General features: G+C 42.4%; 1 protein-coding gene across 7 annotated transcripts in view; it reads right to left on the bottom strand.

The window, feature by feature from the left end:
- GRIP2 (glutamate receptor interacting protein 2) overlaps positions 1-22332 on the bottom strand; it is a 364422-nt gene that overhangs the window by 134025 nt on the left and 208065 nt on the right. Inside the window, exon 1 of one of the 7 annotated variants that reach the window (XM_083426936.1) lies at positions 13273-13501. The exons of the other annotated variants lie outside the window; for them this stretch is intronic. Coding sequence (XP_083283062.1) covers positions 13273-13351 — 79 coding nt within the window. The 5' untranslated portion in view covers positions 13352-13501. Of the gene's footprint in view, positions 1-13272; positions 13502-22332 lie in introns of those variants that run through there. 7 annotated transcript variants of the gene reach the window in all.

Raw genomic sequence — 22332 nt, 5'->3', positions numbered from 1 at the left:
GCATTTGGCTGTTGCTATGTCCATTCTTATAGAAGCTCCTCAGGGGTCAGCAAACTTCTTCAGCAGGGGACCAGTCCACTGTCCCTCAGACCTTGTGGAGGGGCCGGGCTATATTTTTTGGGGGGGATGAACGAATTCCTATGCCCCACAAATAACCCAGAGATGTATTTTAAATAAAAGCACACATTCTATTCATGTAAAAACACCAGGCAGGCCCCACAAATTACCCAGAGATGCATTTTAAATAAAAGGACACATTCTACTCATGTAAAAACATACTGATTCCCGGGCCGGATTTAGAAGGCGATTGGGTCAGATTGGGCCTACCCATACTCCAGGTAATAGGTGCTGGATTCGCTGGAAATTAAAGAACTTGGAGAAGCTATATGACAACTCTGCCCTCTTGTGACTATTAGAGTTTAAACAAAAGAACGAAATGAGGAGAACACTGTGACTAAGCTAAAATGGGGAGACATCTGGATACTAGTGAAATCTAATGAGTGGATTCTGGTCTCTGGCCCCAGTAGATATCCCTTAACTAGGACGGAAGGCTGCTAGGGACTGAAGTCCAACCAGGCTCTCTTAATAGGAATAAGCAAACACTGCAACTAGAACTATCATCTACCACCAGGGTACTGACTGGAGAAACAGAGATTGCCAAAGATTGCCATGGTCCTTTCCCCAGACCCACTTTCCCCTTCCCTTCTATAAGAGATGTTATTTCTCATGGGAGAAATTGAGGGTTAGAGGAAAATCTCTCAAAGTTCCCTTTACAGATGGATGCCATCTAGTGAAGTGGGGAAGGAGCATCCTGAAGAATTTGAGAAGATGAGTACTATCTGCAAATTTGCGTACGAAGTAACTAGTTGTCTTAGCCAACTTCCATTTTTGAATCATTTTCTGTAATATAAGGCAAGAATCGATCGGAAACTGGAGTTTAAAAGTGATTGAGTTCCAGAATAGAGGCTCTCTGCACACCTGTCTCAGTCATTATCTTTACTGTTAATAATCCTTTACATCTTCAGACTATTAACACATTTGTCCAAAATTCTTCAAACTGGGCTCAAGCTGTTACAATTCCATCTGAATCTATAAAAAAGCGTGACCAGCTCTCTCATAAAGATTTGGTATCATTAATAAGGCTCAGTTCCCGATAACTTAATTGTCTCTTGAGCTCACAATCCTAAGAAGGCTCAGAAATAATATGGTCTGCAGCTTCCTCTCCAAGAACTTTAGCAATTTATCATGGTATAGTTAAAAGGCCTAACAGATAGGCTGGGACTTTGTAGAATATTTCCCCAGAAAGGTACACATTTTTTTATCATTCTATTCTGGGTTGGAGAGCATTGCTGTGTAACTTGATTGTAAGTTAGGTAAAGAGGGGCCTGTGTTAGCCAATCAACAAATTTGATAAATAAGTTTGAATAGCCCTGCAGCTTAAAAAAAGAAGAAGACAAAAAGGAGTTTGTGGCGTTTGCCCTCATAGGTGGGTCATAAGGAAAGGGTTAAATGAGTGTGAAGTGATTGGCCAGTGGGAACCCAAGGGGAGGAGTTTGAGTTGGAGTTGGAGTTGTGTGGAAGTCAGTTGGGAGTTGGAGAAGGAAGAGGGAGGATAAGTCTGTGGGTTGGTCTAGTTTTAATGTGAGACAGTGACAGCAACTGTTAGGTGGAGTCAGATAGATAGTTGGGATAATCAATTTGAAGTTGTTAGGAACGTATAGGTCAGTAAAGAAACTAAGATTAAGAAACTGCCAAAAAAAATAAACAAACTCATCAACTTGTTCATGCTTATAAAATAAACTTGATTATTTGTTAATGTTAACAACTGTCTGGACTCCGTGTTACCTGAGAGGAACGGGTTGGTGGCAGCAAGGAGGCAATCACAGTGGTGGCACAGGGATCAATAGACCGTCAAACATCCGGGGACCCTGTGTGATCGCCACAGAGTGTCATATTTATCTCAGCCCTATATATAAAGACATTCCTACCCTGCTCATTAGCCAAAACCATGCCCATAATAGTTTATAAAAATCAGTAGCAAAATGGCCCTCTCACTGATTCTATCTGGGAGAGCAAACCCAACATGCAAAAATTCCTCTCCCCACCCCCAAAATGGTAAAAGATCAGGACCAGGAAGAAAGTGTTCCTCTTAGACAGCTGACCTGTGGAAGAGAAAGCTGAGGGAATTGTCTTCCTCCCTCACCTGTGTCAGTGGTGATTCTGGCTGCATTGTCTCTCGGCAAATGGCAAAAGCCGTCCAGAAGCTCTCTCTCTCCCCCCGCCCAAATATTTAGGTGTAGAGCAGTGACAATGTTCAGGTCAAGAGCGCAAGGCTACTATTGTCTGCCATACATTTATTTTCCCAGACCCATTTCCCTCTTCCCCTCTATAAGGTATGTTATTTCTCATGGGAGGAATTGTGGGATAGAGGAAAATCTCTCAGAATTCCTTTCACAGGTGGATGCCATCTAGTCAAGTAGGAAAAGAGCGTCCTGAAGAAGTAAGCTGAAAGTTTCTCCTCCCACCAACCTCCCCACAAAACAATGAAAGATGGCTTGCATTTGTCATTCATTCATATCCCTAGCCAAAATGTTATTCCCAAATCCATCTCTGATCTGGTAGCCTATGATAGAAAGTGATTCTCAATTCTTCCCTCGTGTTTTTCTTTCATTGCAGTACTTCATGCACCACTAGGGAGCAGCATATGCCTTTAGCTGGGAAAAAAGTGGTGTACTCTACTGAGTACTTATTAAAATGGCTAATGTTATTATACTGGAGATTAGATTTATTCTAGTTTTTCAACCCACACACAGACACGCAGCAGTCTCATTTAGCCTTGGTAAAGAAAGAGGAACTCCTGATGAGCAAAAGGGAGCCGAAGAGCCTTTAGGTATGCATTATACACATGAAATGAGGTGAAAATGAATGTGACCTGAGCAGCCATCTTGAACAAGCTCAAATAGGTCACTGGGTAAAATGTTAAGTTCAAGAAAGAAAACCAACCAAAAGGAATAATGAGCGCTAATTTCTCCTAGTGTACACATATTTGCAAAGCAATTTCCCCTAATATAATGCGTGCTTGTATATTATTTTAACTAATATATACATTTTTATTAACACTTTATCCTAGCATATGGATTTCTGTACACATTACTTGGCTGGAGAACAGCATTGTGAAAATTCAGGCAAGTGTCAATTTCCAAGCATGAATGTTTCAGTTTGTGTAGTCTTCCCCGAAAGTGCAAATTCTTTAAGTTCACCTTCAAATGAGAACCGAATCAATTTTCTCCACCATCCTAGTTGCAAGTTGCTTGTACCATGAGTCTAACAACCACCATAGGCCATCTCATCTGCCGTTTCCAAACCAAAATTTATTTTGACAAATGCTCATCTGCATTCAGATCCTGAAACGTAAATCTCCCTTTAACTGCTATGAGCATGGTAAGGTGATTGAACAGAAGTAGGGCTGGGTAGCCGGAAGGAAAATTAGTTACCTCATAGCCAAGCATCCTATGAAACTCAGTGGCAAAAATGATTCATACATTGAATCTGGTTGTTCCATTCTGATAAAGCACTGGGTGCCTGTTTACGTCTGAGTTGGTCATGCATTGCTATTTCTTTATTCAACATATGGAAGAATTAAACTCCATGCTGCACTACATTTCTGCATCAAGGAGGTAGGCTGGTCAAGCACATATTTAAGTTATCGTTTTAAAATTCCACTTTTAGTGTAGCCGCTATTTCCAGAGCGCCCGTGGGGATTTTTGAGGATCCACACCTCCTTTGCACAACCTATAACCTTCCTTATAGGCCCTGCACAGTAGGAAGCAGCACTGGTGCCTCCCATTCCTTTCCAGGATTTTCCAACTCTGCTAAGTAGTAGATTAGGGCAGCAGACTGCACACCTGTTGCATTCCCCAGCTCACACCGAAAAATGCATGTGCCCAATATAGGCACCACTCAGGGGCATCTTACCCATAGAGGCTAGTGGCGCAGGGCACCAAGGTCTGGAGGGCACCAGGGAAGAGGCGGAGGATGGACACGGTGCCTCCTGGCATCAGCTCGCTGCCCTCGCCCTTCTCCGCAAAGCAGCACCATGCCCAGAGTCACTGCCTGCCGTGGCTACCATGGCATGAAGCGTCCAGCTGAGCCAGAAGCCGCTGCATCCAGCCTCTGCCTCTGCCTCTTCCACACCGGAGGAGCTGCCCTCCAGTTGCTGCCCGCCTCCTCCAGCCCCGCAAAGCTGGCCGCATCACCAGCAGCGCCGTCCTCCCTAAAAAAGGTTGGCAACTCTGGGAAACGGGCGGGGGGGGGGGGAGGGATCTTTGCACCACGGTGCCGGATATGCTTAAGACGGCCCTGGCACCACTTCCCATGCTACTGTCTCCATTGGGGATTGCATTTTCTGAAAGCTCCGATGTCAAGCTTATCCACATGGATTTTGTTCTTATTCCTTAATCTCGATGAGAAGAGGGTTAAGATTTTCCCAGTTCCGCTAACAAGTCAGCTGCGTATTATACACAATATATGCATGCATATTTCAGGCGTCCTAAAGGAACCGGCACCAAGACAGTTACAAACAGTGCATATGACTGAATAAAAACTATTATGAATCAATGCTTATAAAATTGTGCTGCAGAAATGGAACACAACATGGAGTTTGATGCTTTCGTGTGCTTAACGTACGTAAGACAGCAATGCATGAACAGCTCTGACATAAGCAGGCACTTGACGCAGGAGGCAGTCTGATTCTTGATCAAAACGACCAAAGTTCATGTATAAATCCTTTTCAAAACACCGCTAATCTCATGTTATGCTTCAGAATGTGTGCATAGCAGCACAAGGCATTTTCTTCCAAGTTGTTTCTGGGCAGAAAAAAATCTATCCCGCAACCAGCAAGATTATATCTAGAAAATGTCGTTTTCCCACCTCAAACTTATATGCAGCATCACTCTCCCATTGAAAATAAACGGGACTTGAAGAGTGCTGAACTATCTGGATTTTGTCCTTACTCCCATTTCTCTACATGGTGTTTATATCAATATATAATAAAGATTATTTTGGGGGAAATAAGTAGCTGTCATTTCTTCACCTTTTTTTTTTTAGCCATTTTTGTTTTACACCTTTTGGCTACTCAAAAAGGCAATTCAATTCACCAAGTACGATAAGAAATCTTCAGTTCCAAACATACACTCTTCATCCCAAGCATTTAATCAGTTTGCCATTACACACAGTGTTTATAGCCTCCCTCACTGCACCTGCAAAACCATTATTATCAAGACCTGTCATCTTGGGAAGGTGGCCATTGCAATCACACTGCAAAATAATTACCCTTATTCAACTTTTGCATGGCTGATGCCAACAATTCGTAGACACTGAAATACACGCACACTAGTGTTCTCAAAGCTACCAGCATGCGTTTTACCAAACTGCGGGAGGCAGTGGAAGACAGGAGTGCCTGGCGTGCTCTGGTCCATGGGGTCACGAAGAGTCGGACATGACTAAACGACTAAACAACAACAACAACATGGTTTGGCTGGCGAGATATCACAGAATGTTCTGTTGGTTATGAGAAACCATGAGAATTGAATCTTTGAAGCCTGCCCTTAAAATGGAGGTTATCCACAGCAGAACACTGGAAACCTCAGGCACACTTTCCAATGTCCTTAGGTATAATAATAATAATAATAATAATAATAATAATAATAATAATAATAATAAAAATAAAATAATAATAATAATAAAATTTTATTTATATCCCGCCCTCCCCAGCCGAAGCTGGGCTCAGGACGGCTAACAACAATCGGGCGGCTAACAACAACAATGGCTCTTCATCCCAAGATCCATTGAGATACATCTCTCTGGCCTTCTACAATTGACAAGAGAAAGTAAAGGGCAAGCCATTAATGCATCTCTAATTATTACCCTTGAGAGCTACAGCATGGACACCTTCTGGATATAGTTTACAGTGGTACCTCGGGTTAAGTACTTAATTTGTTCTGGAGGTCCGTACTTAACCTGAAACTGTTCTTAACCTGAAGCAGCACTTTAGCTAATGGGGCCTCCTGCTGCAGCTGCGCCGCCGGAGCACGATTTCTGTTCTCATCCTGAAGCAAAGTTCTTAACCTGAAGCACTATTTCTGGGTTAGCGGAGTCTGCAACCTGAAGCGTATGTAACCTGAGGTACCACTGTATTCTGACTTCTCTCAAGTGGTGCCCAGGAACGATTCACGATACATCCCATGTCGGAATTTGACTAGAGAGACCCGGGATTCACATATGACATTATTGCAATCTAATTTGTAGCTACCTGGGAGTACATAAGTACCACTGACCTACGTAGGAAAGCCATCACAGGAAAGAAGCATCCAGCCCCTGCTTGATCATTTGTCTTATTCTCCAGTTTCCTCAGTGCTAACAGGTCACAAGAATAGTAAAACTTGAAAGCCTTGTTGCCATCTCAATCACTTTGTACAGCAAGTACGCTGGGGCTCCAGTAGATGATATGATTACTGCTGCTGTGGGGTGGGGGGAGGGAGAGTCCTCAAGCTACACTATCCCCCACTTCTGGTCCACTGCATTGTTGTAGGACAGTTTTCCTGTCTTTTAAAAATAGATGTCCAAGACCATTAAATATAAAAGTAACTACATAAATTAGCACTGTCTCAGGCCTGTCAAACTCAATAACTCTTGACAAACATAGCTTTCCATCTAATTAATTTTGCCAGGAAAAAGGAAGAAATTAAGACTGCAAAAAGCCATTGGAGATTTAAACGCAGCTTCTCCTCTTTTCTCTGGCTATGGAATTTTCTCCCACCCGTAAGGCATCCTTTGTCTTCCAACATTAACAATCACTTTATAGTATTCTCAGATTAAGTCAGAAGCAGAGGGTTCCCTCCATTAGACAATAAGACTCCACACACTCTCTCTCACATACACACCTTGCCCAACAACTCAAAAGATGGCAACTAGATTCTCCATTAATTTAGAATGAAATAATTTAGGGTAGCTGAAGAGCTACCCTAAATGGAAAAGCATACCATAAAAATATAACGGATGGAAAACTAGGGACATTGATTTTAAAATCAATCTTCTCAAATCAAGGATTATTGCCTGTTGTAGTCATTCACTTTGAGGTAGCCTGTTCTGCTTTGTTTTGGTTTTTTTTAAAAAAAACACACAGTACGGCGTTTATCCTACAGCCTTAACAATTCACAACATAAGCCTCACAACCATGTGAAATGGCAGTTGTGCATTCATATATGTGCATTAAACAATACACCCTCACCTACTGCCTACGACCAGAGAGATAACTTCTAAAGGTCCTGAAGATGGTGCTGACTGAATGTTGGCAGACAGACAAAACATTTCAAATGGAGAAGTCCAAGATGCTTCTTTTGCTGTCGGAGCAGAATTCACAACCTACCTCCTTGGGTGAAAAGACACTCATGACCGACAGCTGACAAAGGAATTGTTGGCATCCGTTTGTCCCAGGAGACAATAGTGTGTGTGTATAAAAAGAGCCAGGGTTGCCTCAAGATGTCGTTGGACTCCCAGCTTCCAGCCCCAGGAGGCATATTAGCATAGGTGCCTGCAACAGTTTTCATGATCCCAATGACTCTCTTTCCAGCTGTCGTGATCACAGGAAATAGCTCTGGCTGTATCTGTGTACAGAAGGAGTCAGATTATCACTTCCCCCATGAGATCGCAGGTGTGTGCAAATAGCCAAAAGAGGGCTGCAGCTGCTTGCTACGTAGAGAAACTGAACAAGCCAAACCCAAAGCCTCATTTGTGCCACGTTAATTGCCTGAAGAAGTCTCCACATGCTCACAGGACAGCAGGGCTGTACCCCAAGTCCTGCCACTGAGGTCACCAGGGTCTCTGCCATGCTCCCTGATGCCAACACACTGAGCTCTATTTATATAGGCTTCTATGGCTCATGAACTCTAAGCGCATGGGATTCCCACTGGGATATGGCTATGCCCAACATGTGGAAGAGTGTGTGGGGCTTGCTGCATGACTAGTGCATCACTGCCCCATAGTCATGTGGAAATGCCTCATATGATTGATGTGTGAAAGGGGCTTTATTAACCCAAGCGTTCTTAATGGTAGAACTTGAGCCATTGAGAAGTACCTTCCCATACGCAGTAGCTTACTTCCTTACCATATTGCTTGAGCCCCTTTACCAAACCACGTACAATTTCACAGTATTTTTTAATAGCTGAACCAAGAGGATGCTATCATTTACTTTATATGTTTGCAAGGGATATAAGCCACTTGTTTGTCCTCTCGTTATTATTTGAAAAGGCAGCCTTTACAACCACTACAGGGAACAGGCCAGCAATAGACTGGATGCTTTGGGATTGCAGATACTTAACGGGAATGTCCTTTATTCCTTTCCAATTAAAGTCACATCTCCCTTAAAACTCATCAAAGCACTATTTAATGTCAGCCTAAGGCACAGAGATCCATCAATACTTCCGTCTCAATACTATAGTTATAATTAAGGTGTAAAGGGTGCGTGTCAAATTTGGTGTCACCCCGATGAAATTCAAGTAGATTCTCTTCACAGCTCTGTAAAGAGCTCCAGTTGATTCAAAATACTTCATCAACTTTATTTGGGCTCCTTTGCAGTGCATTTAGAGACCTAGCATGCAAGAAGACATTCATCCTAGTAATGGACTTATTTAGCAAGTAGAGTCAATGTTTCACATAACTCTGAAAATCCACCTTCCTGCCATTTTGCCATTGGGCAAGGAAGCTCTTTCTCAGCTCCTGCGCTGCCACCCCCAGCCAGATGAACACATCTCTATGATTTCTACAACATGCATGCAAAGAACGTACACTGTATGGGGTGCCACAAAATGAAAAAGTATTTCAAGGGTTATCAGTGCTATCAGAAGGCCTCCCATCCCAACTAAAGTTCAATATTTCAACAGCAAACTTTAGTTTGGCACAAGAGTTCATGGCAAAAGCTTTCTTATCCGCATGCTTCATAATGGGACCAATGAGAATATCTTAAGTTTCATGTACATCTTCAGGCAAATATATCAGTCTCGGTGAATTTGCTACAGGATGCTAGGGCAGCCTTGTCTCACACTATTCTCATCCTGCTGAAGGAGCCACGTAGCCCAGGAGGAGAAACCACCATCAGTTCGCCGTACTAGACACAAGAAGACTGCCTACAGGACTGCTTGGCATAGGCTCACTCCTTGCTCCTATGCTGTTCAGTGTGGGATTGACTAATTTCCAGATAGAGCCAATGCTGGCAGGGATTCAACTAGAATCATAGAAGAATCAGTCTCTTCAACCTCTTGCTCTAAAAAGCAAGACAGTTCTTTCTTCCTTCCAAGTAACAGAGTGAAGGAGCTCCGTACTCCATAAACAAGCACAAGAAACAAGTTAGTTTAAAAACAAGTCAACTTCAAACCATATATTAACGTCATGTTTAGATATAATCGTAGAACTGTACAGTTCATGAGGGTTACCTAGTTAATCCCCTGTGTTGCAGAAATCTTTTGCCCAATGTGGAATAGCCTAAGATTAAGAGTGTCATGCTCTACCGACTGAGCTATCTCTACTCCGTAGTTAGTGTCCTAGACCTAGTTTAGTTTTATGTGAACGAGCCTCAACGTCCTCTTGGCCTTCCCCATCCCCTACAACCAACTTCAAACCCTTCATTAATACACCTTGCTTGTTGAAACCAACCATAGTTAACGTTAAGCTACACTCTCCAAACACAACCAGAAATAAAGCCTTTTGTTCTATTTCCTGGCATTACGAAGCAGAAGCAGCAAGACCCCTTCGCCCTGTTGAAGTTAATTAGTTGCTTAGCCAGGGCATGCAAACCATTAATCGTAGGTGGATAGCAACACAGAGGGCAATGCGGATGGGGGTGAAATTGGTGCATTCAGGGGCCACTAGGTGGCGCGTTGGAAGATGGCTGACAATAACATCTCTCTGACCCATACGAGGTATTAAGGGGCTGCTATGGGAAGTAGGCAGCCTTCCCCCCCCCCAAGGGCATGGGGGGGTCTGCCTCTGCCAGCGGTGTTTACAATGCACCCCCTGATTTGAGAGATGGGGGTGCGGAACACTTGGCACAAGCCCTCGGTGGAGTCAGATCTTCCCGACGCCGATTCCAATCAGCGCGTGCTGGTTGCTTCAGCTTGGAATTATAATTGGAACTAATTGGAGAATAATAGATTTGGAAAAAAGCTGAGGCACATATATCAAGTGAAACTCGAAGATAAGGACTGCTGACTAATGGATCTCTGTGACCGGGAGTGACGGATGGATAAGTAAATCTTTTGCTGAATTACTAACAAGAGAATGTATGGCTGGAACGAAGGGGGGGTGGAGGGAAAAACCTTTCCGATTTCCCTTACATGATGTGATAATAATACCCTCCACCCCAGGAAGAAATAAGATCGTCACGTTCTAACAACACATAAACAGAACTTTAAGATCTGTGTGGGAGGAAATACAATACAACAAGAGAAGATCAAACGGTGAGAAGGAGGAATTTCTATGACGCAGTTAAAAAGAAATGGCGTCTCGCCAAGACAGGCCGGCCGGAGAAAAAGATGAGGGGGAGGAGTATTAGGACGGTGTGAATGCTGGAATGCAAGTTTGACCTGACAGAGCCCCCTAATTAATTTATTTGATTTACCGGCCAGCCTGGGAACAATAATGGACAGACCGAAGATTAATTTTGTTTATGGAAGTATCTAACAGAGGCTGTTCCTGAATAATACGAGTTTGGAAGACTACAAAACCCACACAGCGACACCAAATCTTCAATCTGTTTGTGAAAATTATCAGAGATCCCAAAGAAAGGAATAAATGATAACAACAAGAAGAGAAAGAAGGTAATAAACGTCTATCCGAATCGAACTGGATGGAACTGTCGAACAAAAGCAGCAAATAAGTGATGTCTGGAGTCATCTGGAATTTGGACTCGTGTGGAGCTTGATATATGGGTACCCCCCCAAAAAAAAATTTAAAATTTGGCTGTATAATCTGGAATTAATGTGATTTGAACAATGTGATATGATTGGCCTGTTAATAAAAATTATTTCAAAAAAAAAGAAATTGGTGCATTCATGCATGTTTTTTCCTCCTCCTTGTACATTTACCTGATCCCTGTTCAGAATGCCTGGATATGGCTGGAACGCTGTTGCCTCAAGGCAAACCAAGTTGCAGCATGGCTCCTCAAACACATCATCCTCTGCTCTCCTGCCAACACATGAACTGTACATTTTATCTCTTTCCATATGAACAACAATTTGTGTCATGCAGCCTCAAGACCTTTGCACGCAGCCTGATGTTCCTGTCTGTAGTTTTTACAAAGCCACTGCTCTACACCTCCCTGGGAGAGTCAGTGTTGCTACTAGGAAAATGAGAGACAAGAGCGTCTTAGAACTCTGAAGAAAGGCTGTATTATTTAGGCAGTAAATTCTGAGAAAGTTATGGAGCACATTAACACATAATTATGCAAGTCACTCCAATGATTGGATAGTCAAGTGACAGGTGTAATAATTCTTAACCTCTAGAAAGAAGAGCAACCCTTCATTTTTATGGGGGAATTGATGGATTGCTTACCACTCAGATATTCTCATGAACAGAAAATAAAAGAGTATCCCTTTTTAAAAAGCCATCACAGGCATTTCCAGCACAGAAAACCCCCACCATTATTTTGTTTTAGAGAAGGTTCACTAACCCTGCCTCTATGTTGAACACATCCATAATTTGTGCCATAAAATACACACAATCACGGCAGTCAAAGTAATGGCAGTTGCAAGAAAAAAGTTTCTGATCTTGCTTCGGTGCTTGAAGAGTAGTCAGATATACAAAAGGTAAGGAAATTACGCGTTCCCCATCTCTGGTTCTGCATGCCAAGAAAACCCTCATCTGCTTAGTTTATAAACACCAGACTTTTCCTAAAGGTGCAGGGCCAGTTCAAAGACCTTAAAAAGGAAGAAAAGGTAAAGCAGAGGCAGGCAAGTACAACCTGTTTGCAAGTATTTCGTGTTTCAAACAAATAATGATATTTTCTCTCGTGTCCAGTCCTATATATCCCTCCCGGATTACCGTCTTCATCACCATAAGCTTGAAATAGTTTCTAGGTAACAGGTATTGACTGCAGATCACAAGCACTATTACTCTAGATCTCATTGAGATTGATGGGACTAAATATGGGTTGCAAAACCGTACACTTTGGCTGCAATCTTGAAGCCTACCAGAATAGCCTCTCACCAGTTTTAAAATCATTACTTCTGAGTAAACTGTTTAAGGGTTAGACTTACCATGTAGTTTTATGCATGCCCAAATAATTTTTCTTTTCCACAACCTCTCTCTCTCTCTCCACACACAAAACTAACCCTCCTATGTATGTCTGATTGAGTTCAATAGGTACATGGGCTTTAATTGTAGCTTTAAGCATTTTAGGCAGAGTAACACCCACTAACAATGACAAGCCTGCATTAGAGTCCCTATGTACCAACTAGAAGCAGACACTTATTTACCAGGGAAACCATTTAGGGAGAGTAGGAGACATTTGCCCCCCACTCACTGTTCTTAAGACCATGCACAGTTATTTCTCAGTTTGAGGTATAAAGAGATAATACACACTGCAATGTTTCAATTTTAAAAATCCAGCAGGAAGTCTTTTAATATAGCTTCTCCACTTTTGACTTGAACCTGAAGAACCACCCCTTTCTTGTTAATAAGCTACCATTTTTACAAGACAACCAGCTTTCAAATTTTTCATGCTAGCCAATACACAGAAACATTCATGTGTTCAGCCATGAAATACATAAAGAGGAGATTGTCAAGAGGAAAAAAAAACCTCATTAAACTAATATAGCAAATTCTCCCCCTTCCACCTCTACCCATACAGCTAATCATCTCATTAGAGATGCAAAAAAGTCACAGAGAAATTCAGGTAGTTTTTCCATCTACAACCATTAGGAGCCCACCAGATGTCTACAGTGATGAAAGAACAAGACCCCCATGCTTGTTCATACAGGCTCAATGAGCTCAAATGACATGCTAATTTGCCATGCTCATCAACAAAATATAAGCACCCTTGGTTTATCAATACCTCAGGAGCGTATTATCCTATTACATACAGCCCTCCAGTATGAGGCTGCGGCACATTTTAAAAGGAAGTATCAGGCAAAACACTAAGCAGCTCATCCCATCCCTTCATTACAAAGGTGATTAAGCCACCAGAACAAAAAGAAAAGGGCCTGTCAAAAGTGCAAATACCTCTGAGTGCCCTCCACCGGAGGAAGGTCTGCAAGAAGTGCATGCTCTTTTTTTTCAGTCCCAGGGGAGGAAGCAACATCAGTCTGACCTGGCACGTTCCACCTTCACAGGACTTGGGTTACTTCAGCATTTCCTCACGCCCAAGCTTAGGGCAGCCCCTCAGATTAGTAGGTCCAGCTCTACTGAAGTGCAACCTGGTCCAATCAGCTAATCGCCCATGTAAAGGACTAGCGCTCTCCCTTCCTCACTCCAACTCCCCAAACAAGCAATTAGCATGAATAATTACAGTTCTGATTATAATACCCAACCAAGTTTGAGCAAGAAGGGGTGGGGTGGGGGAGCTATAATTAACTCTTTCTCAGAGATCAGTTAAGCAGATTGTGAAATATCACAGGTCAGCTTAGCTACTGCTGGGGAGAGCGCTCTAATGCCAAGACAAATAGGTGTGAGGGAGACAAAGGCAAGACTAATATGCAGAGCTTCATGTATTAATTACTGAAGGTTGGTTCAGTAGACTTGGGGAAAGGAGAAAATAGCTTAGGGGGTCCATTGTGCAAAACATTTACCACACAGCGCATTACAAAGTAACGTATTTATATGAAGGTAAGTCACAGTGCTGCACTTCAAAGAACAAATTCATACGCTTTTTAAAATAAAAAAAATAAAGGGGGATTAATAGGATTTGTTTTGCCCTCAGTGGTTCTGGCATGTTGAACTGAAGCACACTCACAAATGGTTCATTACACATCCAGGTTACAGGACTTTGGGACAAGTCTCAGCACAAGCACTGTCAGTTCTCCAAATGTTTATAACCACTAAATTTTATGGACAATACAGCATTGGAGGGTAATGAGATTTATGGGGATCATACGCATAATTGGTACAGTGTAGAGGGTCTGGGGTAGCAGAGGCCGAGGTAGGCTGAGCCTACAAAAGACCACGCTAGCTAGGAAAGATTTAAAAAGCCAAGAGACGATCTCCATCCTCCTCACTGACAGCCAACAGCAAACAGCAAAGATGACCCCACAACCCACTTTCTAGATATACAAACATATTGCAATACATACGCATGTATTTCAACTCTACAGCACTCCATACTCCAACCCACAGCAACTTTGGGATAGCCATAGGAAAATGGAGACCTTCCATAGCATCATTTGATCTACATTTTTTAAAAGGGTTACTAGCATAGGGTAGAACTAGATAATCTGACTCCTCAGCTTTATAGTTGGGAGAAGAAGATGGAATTTAAGCAGGTACTGCTCATCAGGCAAGGGTGAAGAGAATTGCTGCTGATGAAATTGCTTTTTCTATGCACTTATTTAAAGATACAAGAACTCTTTAACATCTGGAATGTGACTAAGTAGTACCCCTGTCCATTTTCAAGTTAACTTTGCTGTAGAATTAAGTACTGTTAGTATAGGTCTACAGAATACTGTACAGTGGTACCTTGGGTTACATACGCTTCAGATTACAGACTCCACTAACCCAGAAATAGTGCTTCAGGTTAAGAACAGAAATCTTGCTCTGGTGGCGCGGCAGCAGCAGGAGGCCCCATTAGCTAAAGCGGTGCTTCAGGTTAGGAACAGCTTCAGGTTAAGAATGGACCTCCGGAACGAATTAAGTACTTAACCCGAGGTACCACATTATTGTAGTCATCCTGAAGGCTGAAGGTTATAGGACTGTTCTGGAACGAATGACCTAAGGTCTCAATCCAAATTGTTACCCATGGGTATGTTTTCCTCAAATTTTATTTTGAGGAAATTTATTTGGGTTCATATGTGTACTGGAGATTGCTGACCTAACACATCTGATTACCTGAAGTCATACATTTTTGGACCCTCTCCCCATCATTAGCAGATTTTTATTTTTATTTTTTTAAAAAACCACCTCTGCTGAATTTTTTATAAGTCCCCAAGCATTAAAACATTAATTTTTATGCAGCAAAGTCTTTCAGCACAACTCTAATTTTATTTATGAAGCCAAGGTACTCAGGGCAATCATACAACATAATAAAGCAAATTAAAATGCAATAAAATATTTAGACACTAATGTGAGCAATTTCAAATTTCTCTAAGTAGGTCTTCAGAATGCAGTTGTACAGAACTGGCATTTTAAAGCTCACCCTCACTTAAGAGTTTTGTCATTTTGCTGTAAATATATATATTCAGTGCCATGAAATCAACAAGCAGCTGGGGTTATAGATTCATCTCTACAAAGGCCTATCCATACATTTAAATGTTTTCACTTGTCCTGGTTATAACAGTGCTATTGTTACAACCAGGGTAGGAATCTCCAATATTTTGGAATTTGTACTCTAGGCCCTGGTTCAACTCAATTTTGGCACATGTAGTAGTCTAGGATGGAGGCAGAATCTGCCAAGTCATAATTCAGAAGTGAATGCAACTGATCTAATCTGCCCAGAGCAGGCATAGGCAAACTCGGCCCTCCATATGTTTTGAGACTACAATTCCCATCATCCCTGACAACTGGTCCTGTTAGCTAGGGATGATGGGAGTTGTAGTCCCAAAACATCTGGAGGGCTGAGTTTGCCTATGCCTGGCCCGCAGCAATGTGAGGATTGGAGCAGAGGGGCAGTTTGGAACATACACACTGAAGTATCCCCAAATCTTATAGATTTGCATACAAGGTGATCTGAGGGTTGTCTGTCTTTTCTTTTTGTTTGAAAAGCACATTCAGCCTGTATACAATGACAAGTTGAAACAGATGTTTCCTGCTGCCATGTGTGCTGAAATCCTTGCATCAAGTTTTCCTGCGAATGACAAATCTTGCTGACGTTCCATCACTCTCAAGTGGGAGTCCTATGCATATTTTACATTCAATTTCCTCCACAAGACTAGGACCACCTTGTAAGCACACACAACTAGTACCAACTCGTAAGGTTTTGCTTTGTTTTTAACGTGTACATTTAAAAAAACAAACAAACCACGATGTGGATTTTTAAGGATTCATACAGATTTCTTCTAAAAGCCCTGCATGGAACCAGGACAAGACAAACCTTAGCGATGTTCTCACATGGCACTGTTGGGTTGAAATAAACGACAGACGAGTAGTGGGTGTCATCTGGGAGGCATCTCCTCGAGCATGTCTCGGAGAGTCCCTTTTATTGAATATTACAGCATTGCCTCGTATGTGCTTGCTGCTGATTGGTTACACGTGGTGCGTTACATGGGTTACAAGGGTTGTGTATAAGACATACAACGGTTGCGTATAAGACATTAATCATTATTAGATAGAGGGAACACAGAGTTAGACAGGCATGGAGACTTCCTTAGTAAACAATCTATAGTGATTGATATGGTGAGACTCAGAGAACGTACAGAGTGCACTTAACATTCCGGGGTGATAAAGAGAGGATGTATACAGATAGATAAGGAGAGGTCAGGACATGATGATGCACTTAACATTCCGGGCTAGCTGGTGCCAGGGTGGTTGAGAAAGGAATGTACAGAAAGACAAAGTACTCAGAATCTCCAGATAACTACGCAACATGGCACAATTTTTGTCCTTGGAGCTATCCTCCAAGTAGTAACAGCAGTAATAATTAGGATGACCAGATACAAATCAGGATGTAACAATCAGGCCTCTGGTTCAGTCACTGACCTCCCTAGGTAGGGCTGGGAAAAGCCCTGTCTGAAAACATGAAAAGACACTACCAGTCAATGTAGACCAGGTGTGGGGAACCTTTGGCCCTCTGGATGTTGCTGAACTGCAAATCCCATCACCCCTTCCCATTAGCCATGTTTGCTGTGTGGTGGTGGCCCAAAGGGCCGCAAGAAATGTGAACCCCTATAAATCCTTGAATGTGCTTCGAATAGAGAAGTTATGGTAACCTGTTGCTTTATGAAACTGATGATTTTGCAAGCTGCCGCCCCCCGCCCACACTGGGGCAGAAGTACAGCTAATATGTGAATCACAAAGATACAGCTCATAAGCTAGAACATAAGTTGATACATGGTGCAAATAGCTACGCATAACACAGGTTCCCAACATGCATACTAGCACAATGTAACAGAAATTAGAACTTTAACAGAAAGCGGTGGGAACCAGAACTGAATCAGCAGAAATTGCTAACGCTTATTGTTCATGTGTATTAAACATGAAATGAGGTAATGATGTATATGATTGGTGGAAATTGAAATGCTTTGTTTGAAATTTATAAATACCCCTACCGGGACCACTGGGTGGGGTTGCAGTTTGGCGAAACAATTCAACTGTAACCTATTGCTTAGCAATAAACAACAATGGACTCCTAACTCCTCTTGTCTCTGAGTTTTATTGGTGTAAACTCAGAAGATAAGCCATTTTTGGCTTACAACAGCTGGGGCTGATGGTTGTTGCAGTTCAGCAACATGCCCTCCCATGTCCAGAGCACCACTCTTGTGTGCAGAAGGAACAGTGAGCAATGGTGAGAATGGGTGGTAGCTTGCCCTAACAGCAGTAATGGCTGCCAAATTTTCTACTGGCCCTCAGGGCCTGCTCGAGATGTTTTCCTGCCTGAGGTGTAAATGTAACCCCCTGCCTATATCCCTATCCAAGCTAAGGTGCCTCTCCACCTACTTGACAGGGAAAAAAATACAATAAAAATAAAACAAATAGCAATTTCCTGCCACTTCATGATGCCCCAAATCAACGGCCTATTATGGCAGCCTGCTCACTCACAGGCTGTCCCTGTTGTTGTGTTAAGAGTCCCATCTGGGCCCAAGAGTGACTCATGTCTTCCTTTTGGTCGTCAGCTTCACCCTTCACAACCACTTGCTTAACAAGTGCAAAATATTATGAAGTCCAGTTTTTTTATATACGGCTTTTTATACTTGTTGGAAACATCCCAGAGTGGCTGGGGCAACCCAGTCAGATGGGCAGGGTACAAATAATAAAATTGTTAGTGTTGTTATTAGGCTGAATGTGGGCCAGATTTAAGCATCTTCACCCACTCTGAACAGCAAGACCTGGTGCGAACATCGTGATGCAACACATCGTACGTAGTGCTGAGGCCTCTAGAGGTTCCATGTCTGCTTTAAGGCCTTGGGAGATAATATTTCACACAAACTTCTGCAGAAGCAGAGTCTTGGAAGTCAGGCAGCGTGCCTACAATGGATCTGACAGGCATGGGGGAAGAAAAGAAACTCCCCCTCAAACATAGCCCGAGGGGGAACTTGCTGTGTTCACAGACTTTCTGATATAGTACAAAGGCCTTTGGGAGAAGCGAGCAGGGGCAAAGCTTTAAAAGCCAAGGCCCAAGGCCCCCTGTGGATGTAAGGTCTAATGACTTGATCAAAAGCACAGGGATACTCTATTATTTACAGTGCTTGTTCAGTAGCTAAAGGCTGCAGTAAACACAAACCCTCCAACATTGCTCCGATGAAAGTAGGGACATCCCATTCCATAATGATAATTTTACTATTTATACCCCACACATCTTACTGGTTGCACCAGCCACTCTGGGCAGCTTCCAACATATTAAAAAAACATAATTAAACATGAAAAACCTTCCCTATACAGGATTGCCTTCAGATAGCTCAGGGGTCAGATGACACCATGCCCCCAAAGATTTCTCCAATGAAAATAAGGACATCCTAAGGAAAAGTGGGATATTCCGGGGTCAAATCAGAAACCGAGAAGCCTTCTCTAAATCAGGGACATCTCAGGAAAATAGGGGCACTTGGAGGGTCTGTAATAATCTCAGAGGTTAGAATTTTGTCCTTACCTAATTTAGAAAAACCTGCCCAGATACAGACTGACAGAAAAGATGAGGAGAGGTGGGGCAAACCTGTGACCCTCCAGATGTTACTGAACTAGGGCATTCATCACCCCTAAAAACTGGCCATGCTCGTTGGAACTGATGGGACTTCAAAAACATCTGGAGGGCCACAGATTCACTACCCCCATGCTAAGGCAATGAAAAGGGAGTTCCTTGGAGCCAGGCTAATATTAAAAAATTAAATGAATGAATGAATGCAGAAAAAATATGCTGGGGAAAACTGGAGATACAGTGCAGTAATGGACTGATAAGAAGGAAAATAAAATAAAAACTTGCTACATTCCCCACTGTCATCAGGAATGACTGCACACCTGAGAGCTGTATTGCAGCTCTCAGTCCATATTTGGTGCACATCACAATCTGGATCTGATTGACCCCTGTGGCAGCATTAGAAAGAGATAAATAGAAAAGTCAGGAAACCACGGATGCCACAGTGGTCCCTTTAAAATCCTAATTTCTAAGCTCTCTAGTCCACACTGCATTTCAAGATAGCATGAAGTGCTCACAGGAAAACTTAAGAACTGTGAATCTCAGCAGAAATGGGGGCTGATATTATAGCACCGAGGGAGAAGGATTAAATAATTAATTACAATAGCAACAGAGTGTGTTAACAAGCTGGATCAAACTGCATGAAAGATGGTAGAAAAGTTACCTCCCTCTCACTCCTCCCTCATCTCCGCTAAAGCTCATTTATATAATACAGCTTATAGAAATCCAGAGGATAAAGTGAAAACAACAGCAACAACCTATAAACACACAAAGTTGCAAAAACCTCTGCTAATTGGACTAGTAAAAATCTCTCTTTTAGTAACTTTCTACCTGTATGAAGGGCTAGAGGCAGAAGTGGAGGGTGGTGTTGTTTAAGCACAACTTGAGAGCTGATGGCATTTTGCAGGTCGGAGAAAAGGAGACACTGAACCTAGACCTCTTAGTCAGCGTACTTCTGATTGGGAAAGGCAGATGGCCAATGCACAATAACATTCTTTAGCAGAGAGTTACATACAGAAGTCACTTGTGCATTTTTAGATGTGCGTTATCTCTGAAGCCCACAAGACGTCCTGCAAAACTTTCTTAACCCTAGGAAGTGGTGAACTGTGACTTCAACAAGAAATGTTAAGGACTGGGTGATGTACCAAAACAATCAGCTCATAGTGGCTCCAACCTGCAACACCCATAACAAGTGATGGTCACACCCTACTCCTGACTGACAGTGCAGTCTGGAAAGCAGACACAAAGCTCTAAAGTTATTTCAGCAAGGAAGAAACGGAAATGCAGTCCTTAGGAGCAGTGGCAGGTGCAGCCTAATTGCTAATCCTGCCCCCACTGCAAAGTGCTGCTTTACTTAAAGGGACCCAGCCTTCCCCAGTTACCTCCTACTGTGGCAGAGCAGGCAGCCTCAGGTCTTTCTGGAACTTCTGCAGTAGAGTTTGAGAAGGGCAGTGCTATATCCATGCCCTTCCCCCTCAGGTTTGGAGTGTTTTTCTCCATCACCCATTGAAGAGGAATCTCATTCATGGCCTCTGACACCATCACCCTAATCTCATTGGGACACCTATTACCGATTTCCCAACTAGAAAATGATTTATCTTTCAGGCAGAATTCTACATTGTGGCCTAATATTTTAGTGCATGCATGCTCTAGCAAAACAGTGCTGGAAGTGTAGTGTGGAGTAGTAAAGAGCAGTGCATTGCTTAAGCAGCTGTGCGACACTCCTGCTCATTATGTGTCGTCCTGAGTCCCATCGCCCTGGACCCTGAAATGCAGAAGAGGAGTTAGACACTGGTGGTGGTGATCAGACAGCAGACAGCAAGGTGTCAGCTGCTACTGTAGAGAAGGCACGTTTTTCAGTGGCTCTCTTCTTTCACCATTGCAAACGTCTTTTTCCCAATGTGGTGGTGAAACCTGATCCTGGTAAAAGAAAACCCAGCATGAGTCCCTGGTAGAAGCAAGGATCTCAGGATAGTTGGCTGGACTTGGTGATTCAAAGACTGGGACTGGGAAAAACGTCTCCAGTTGGCAATGGGGATAATGAGGCTAGACTAAAATGAAGCAATCAGGAAAGGACAGTTTCTCATTGAGTCCAAGCAAAAGACTAAATTAATCACATTCTGAGCATGTGCCAGCGGTGTCTCCTGACCTTACTGGCCTGGTCTGATGAATGGTGACTGCATAGGCAGAAGAGCTCAGAAAGACCTTGTTATTAATCAAGGACAGAGAAAGAATTTCAAGGTAAGAGCACCTAACTTGTACTAAAGGAATATTAGAAGCAACAGACATCTGTGTCAAGAGCCCATTATTTACAAATCATCACCATCTCTACATATAACCCTTCATGAATATGAGAACACTGTACAGTCAGACCTGAGTAGAATCCCAAATGAGAAAGGAAAAAGCTCAATGTAGAAAGGTGGGGTCCCCCACAATGCTGTTTTTTTAAAAAAAGTTTGCCCCCCTCCTTTATTTTATCTATGTTACTAAGTTTAGCATGTGATTGGTAACATACCACTCCTTGTTTAGTACAGGGTACCTCCTCATTTAGATGACTGGGTATTTCAGTACTTCCAAACCTCTGGTATATAACCCATGGATCGTATGCTTTAGCTACTTTACACATGGTTAATGGTCCCCAACATAGGAGCATCACACCTGTGTTTCCAGAGGTTGTGTAGTGCTATGTACAGTATGTTGTGATTCTGTAACTGAGAGACAGTAGTTCTATACCCTCCAGGGTGAGAGTCTGCTCTGATTTAAATCTGGGCCCCTCTCAGGTGAAAGAAGGGAGAGGAGTATTAGACTGTCCAGTGGAAGTGGGACATGAGCCCATTACTGCTTCTGGTATTAGGAATATATATTATATGTGTATGCTTGACAGTGAGTGTTTTATGTGGGTTGTACTATTGTTGAGTGTGGTTGGTTGATAGAGGTGATGCTTAAAGTAGAGAATGGTTGTAGTGGTTGTGTGGAATGGATGATGAATGGGATTGGATAAATGCCTGTATACATGCTGTGTTGTTTCAATTTTTATATTATACAATACTCCTTTGCAATACTCTCAGGTTTTATACATTTTATATTATGATTATGGATATGGATACTGTTTCTGTATTATGACATGGTGTTATTGTACCTATTGTGTGTAGATATACCCATATTTATGTATTATAAATGGCTTCAAGATCTTTTAGATAGTAAGTGGTATATAAATAGAAATAATAAATAAAATAAGCTGTTTTATACTCTACTGGGCCACTTCTCTCCAGCTTTAATCAAACTGACTC

Source organism: Podarcis tiliguerta (genome assembly GCF_965153285.1).
Source record: "Podarcis tiliguerta genome assembly, chromosome: 2".
Taxonomy (NCBI): Eukaryota; Metazoa; Chordata; class Lepidosauria; order Squamata; family Lacertidae; genus Podarcis; species Podarcis tiliguerta.
Note: the sequence above shows the minus strand (reverse complement) of the source record. Positions and strands in the feature narration are given on the sequence as shown.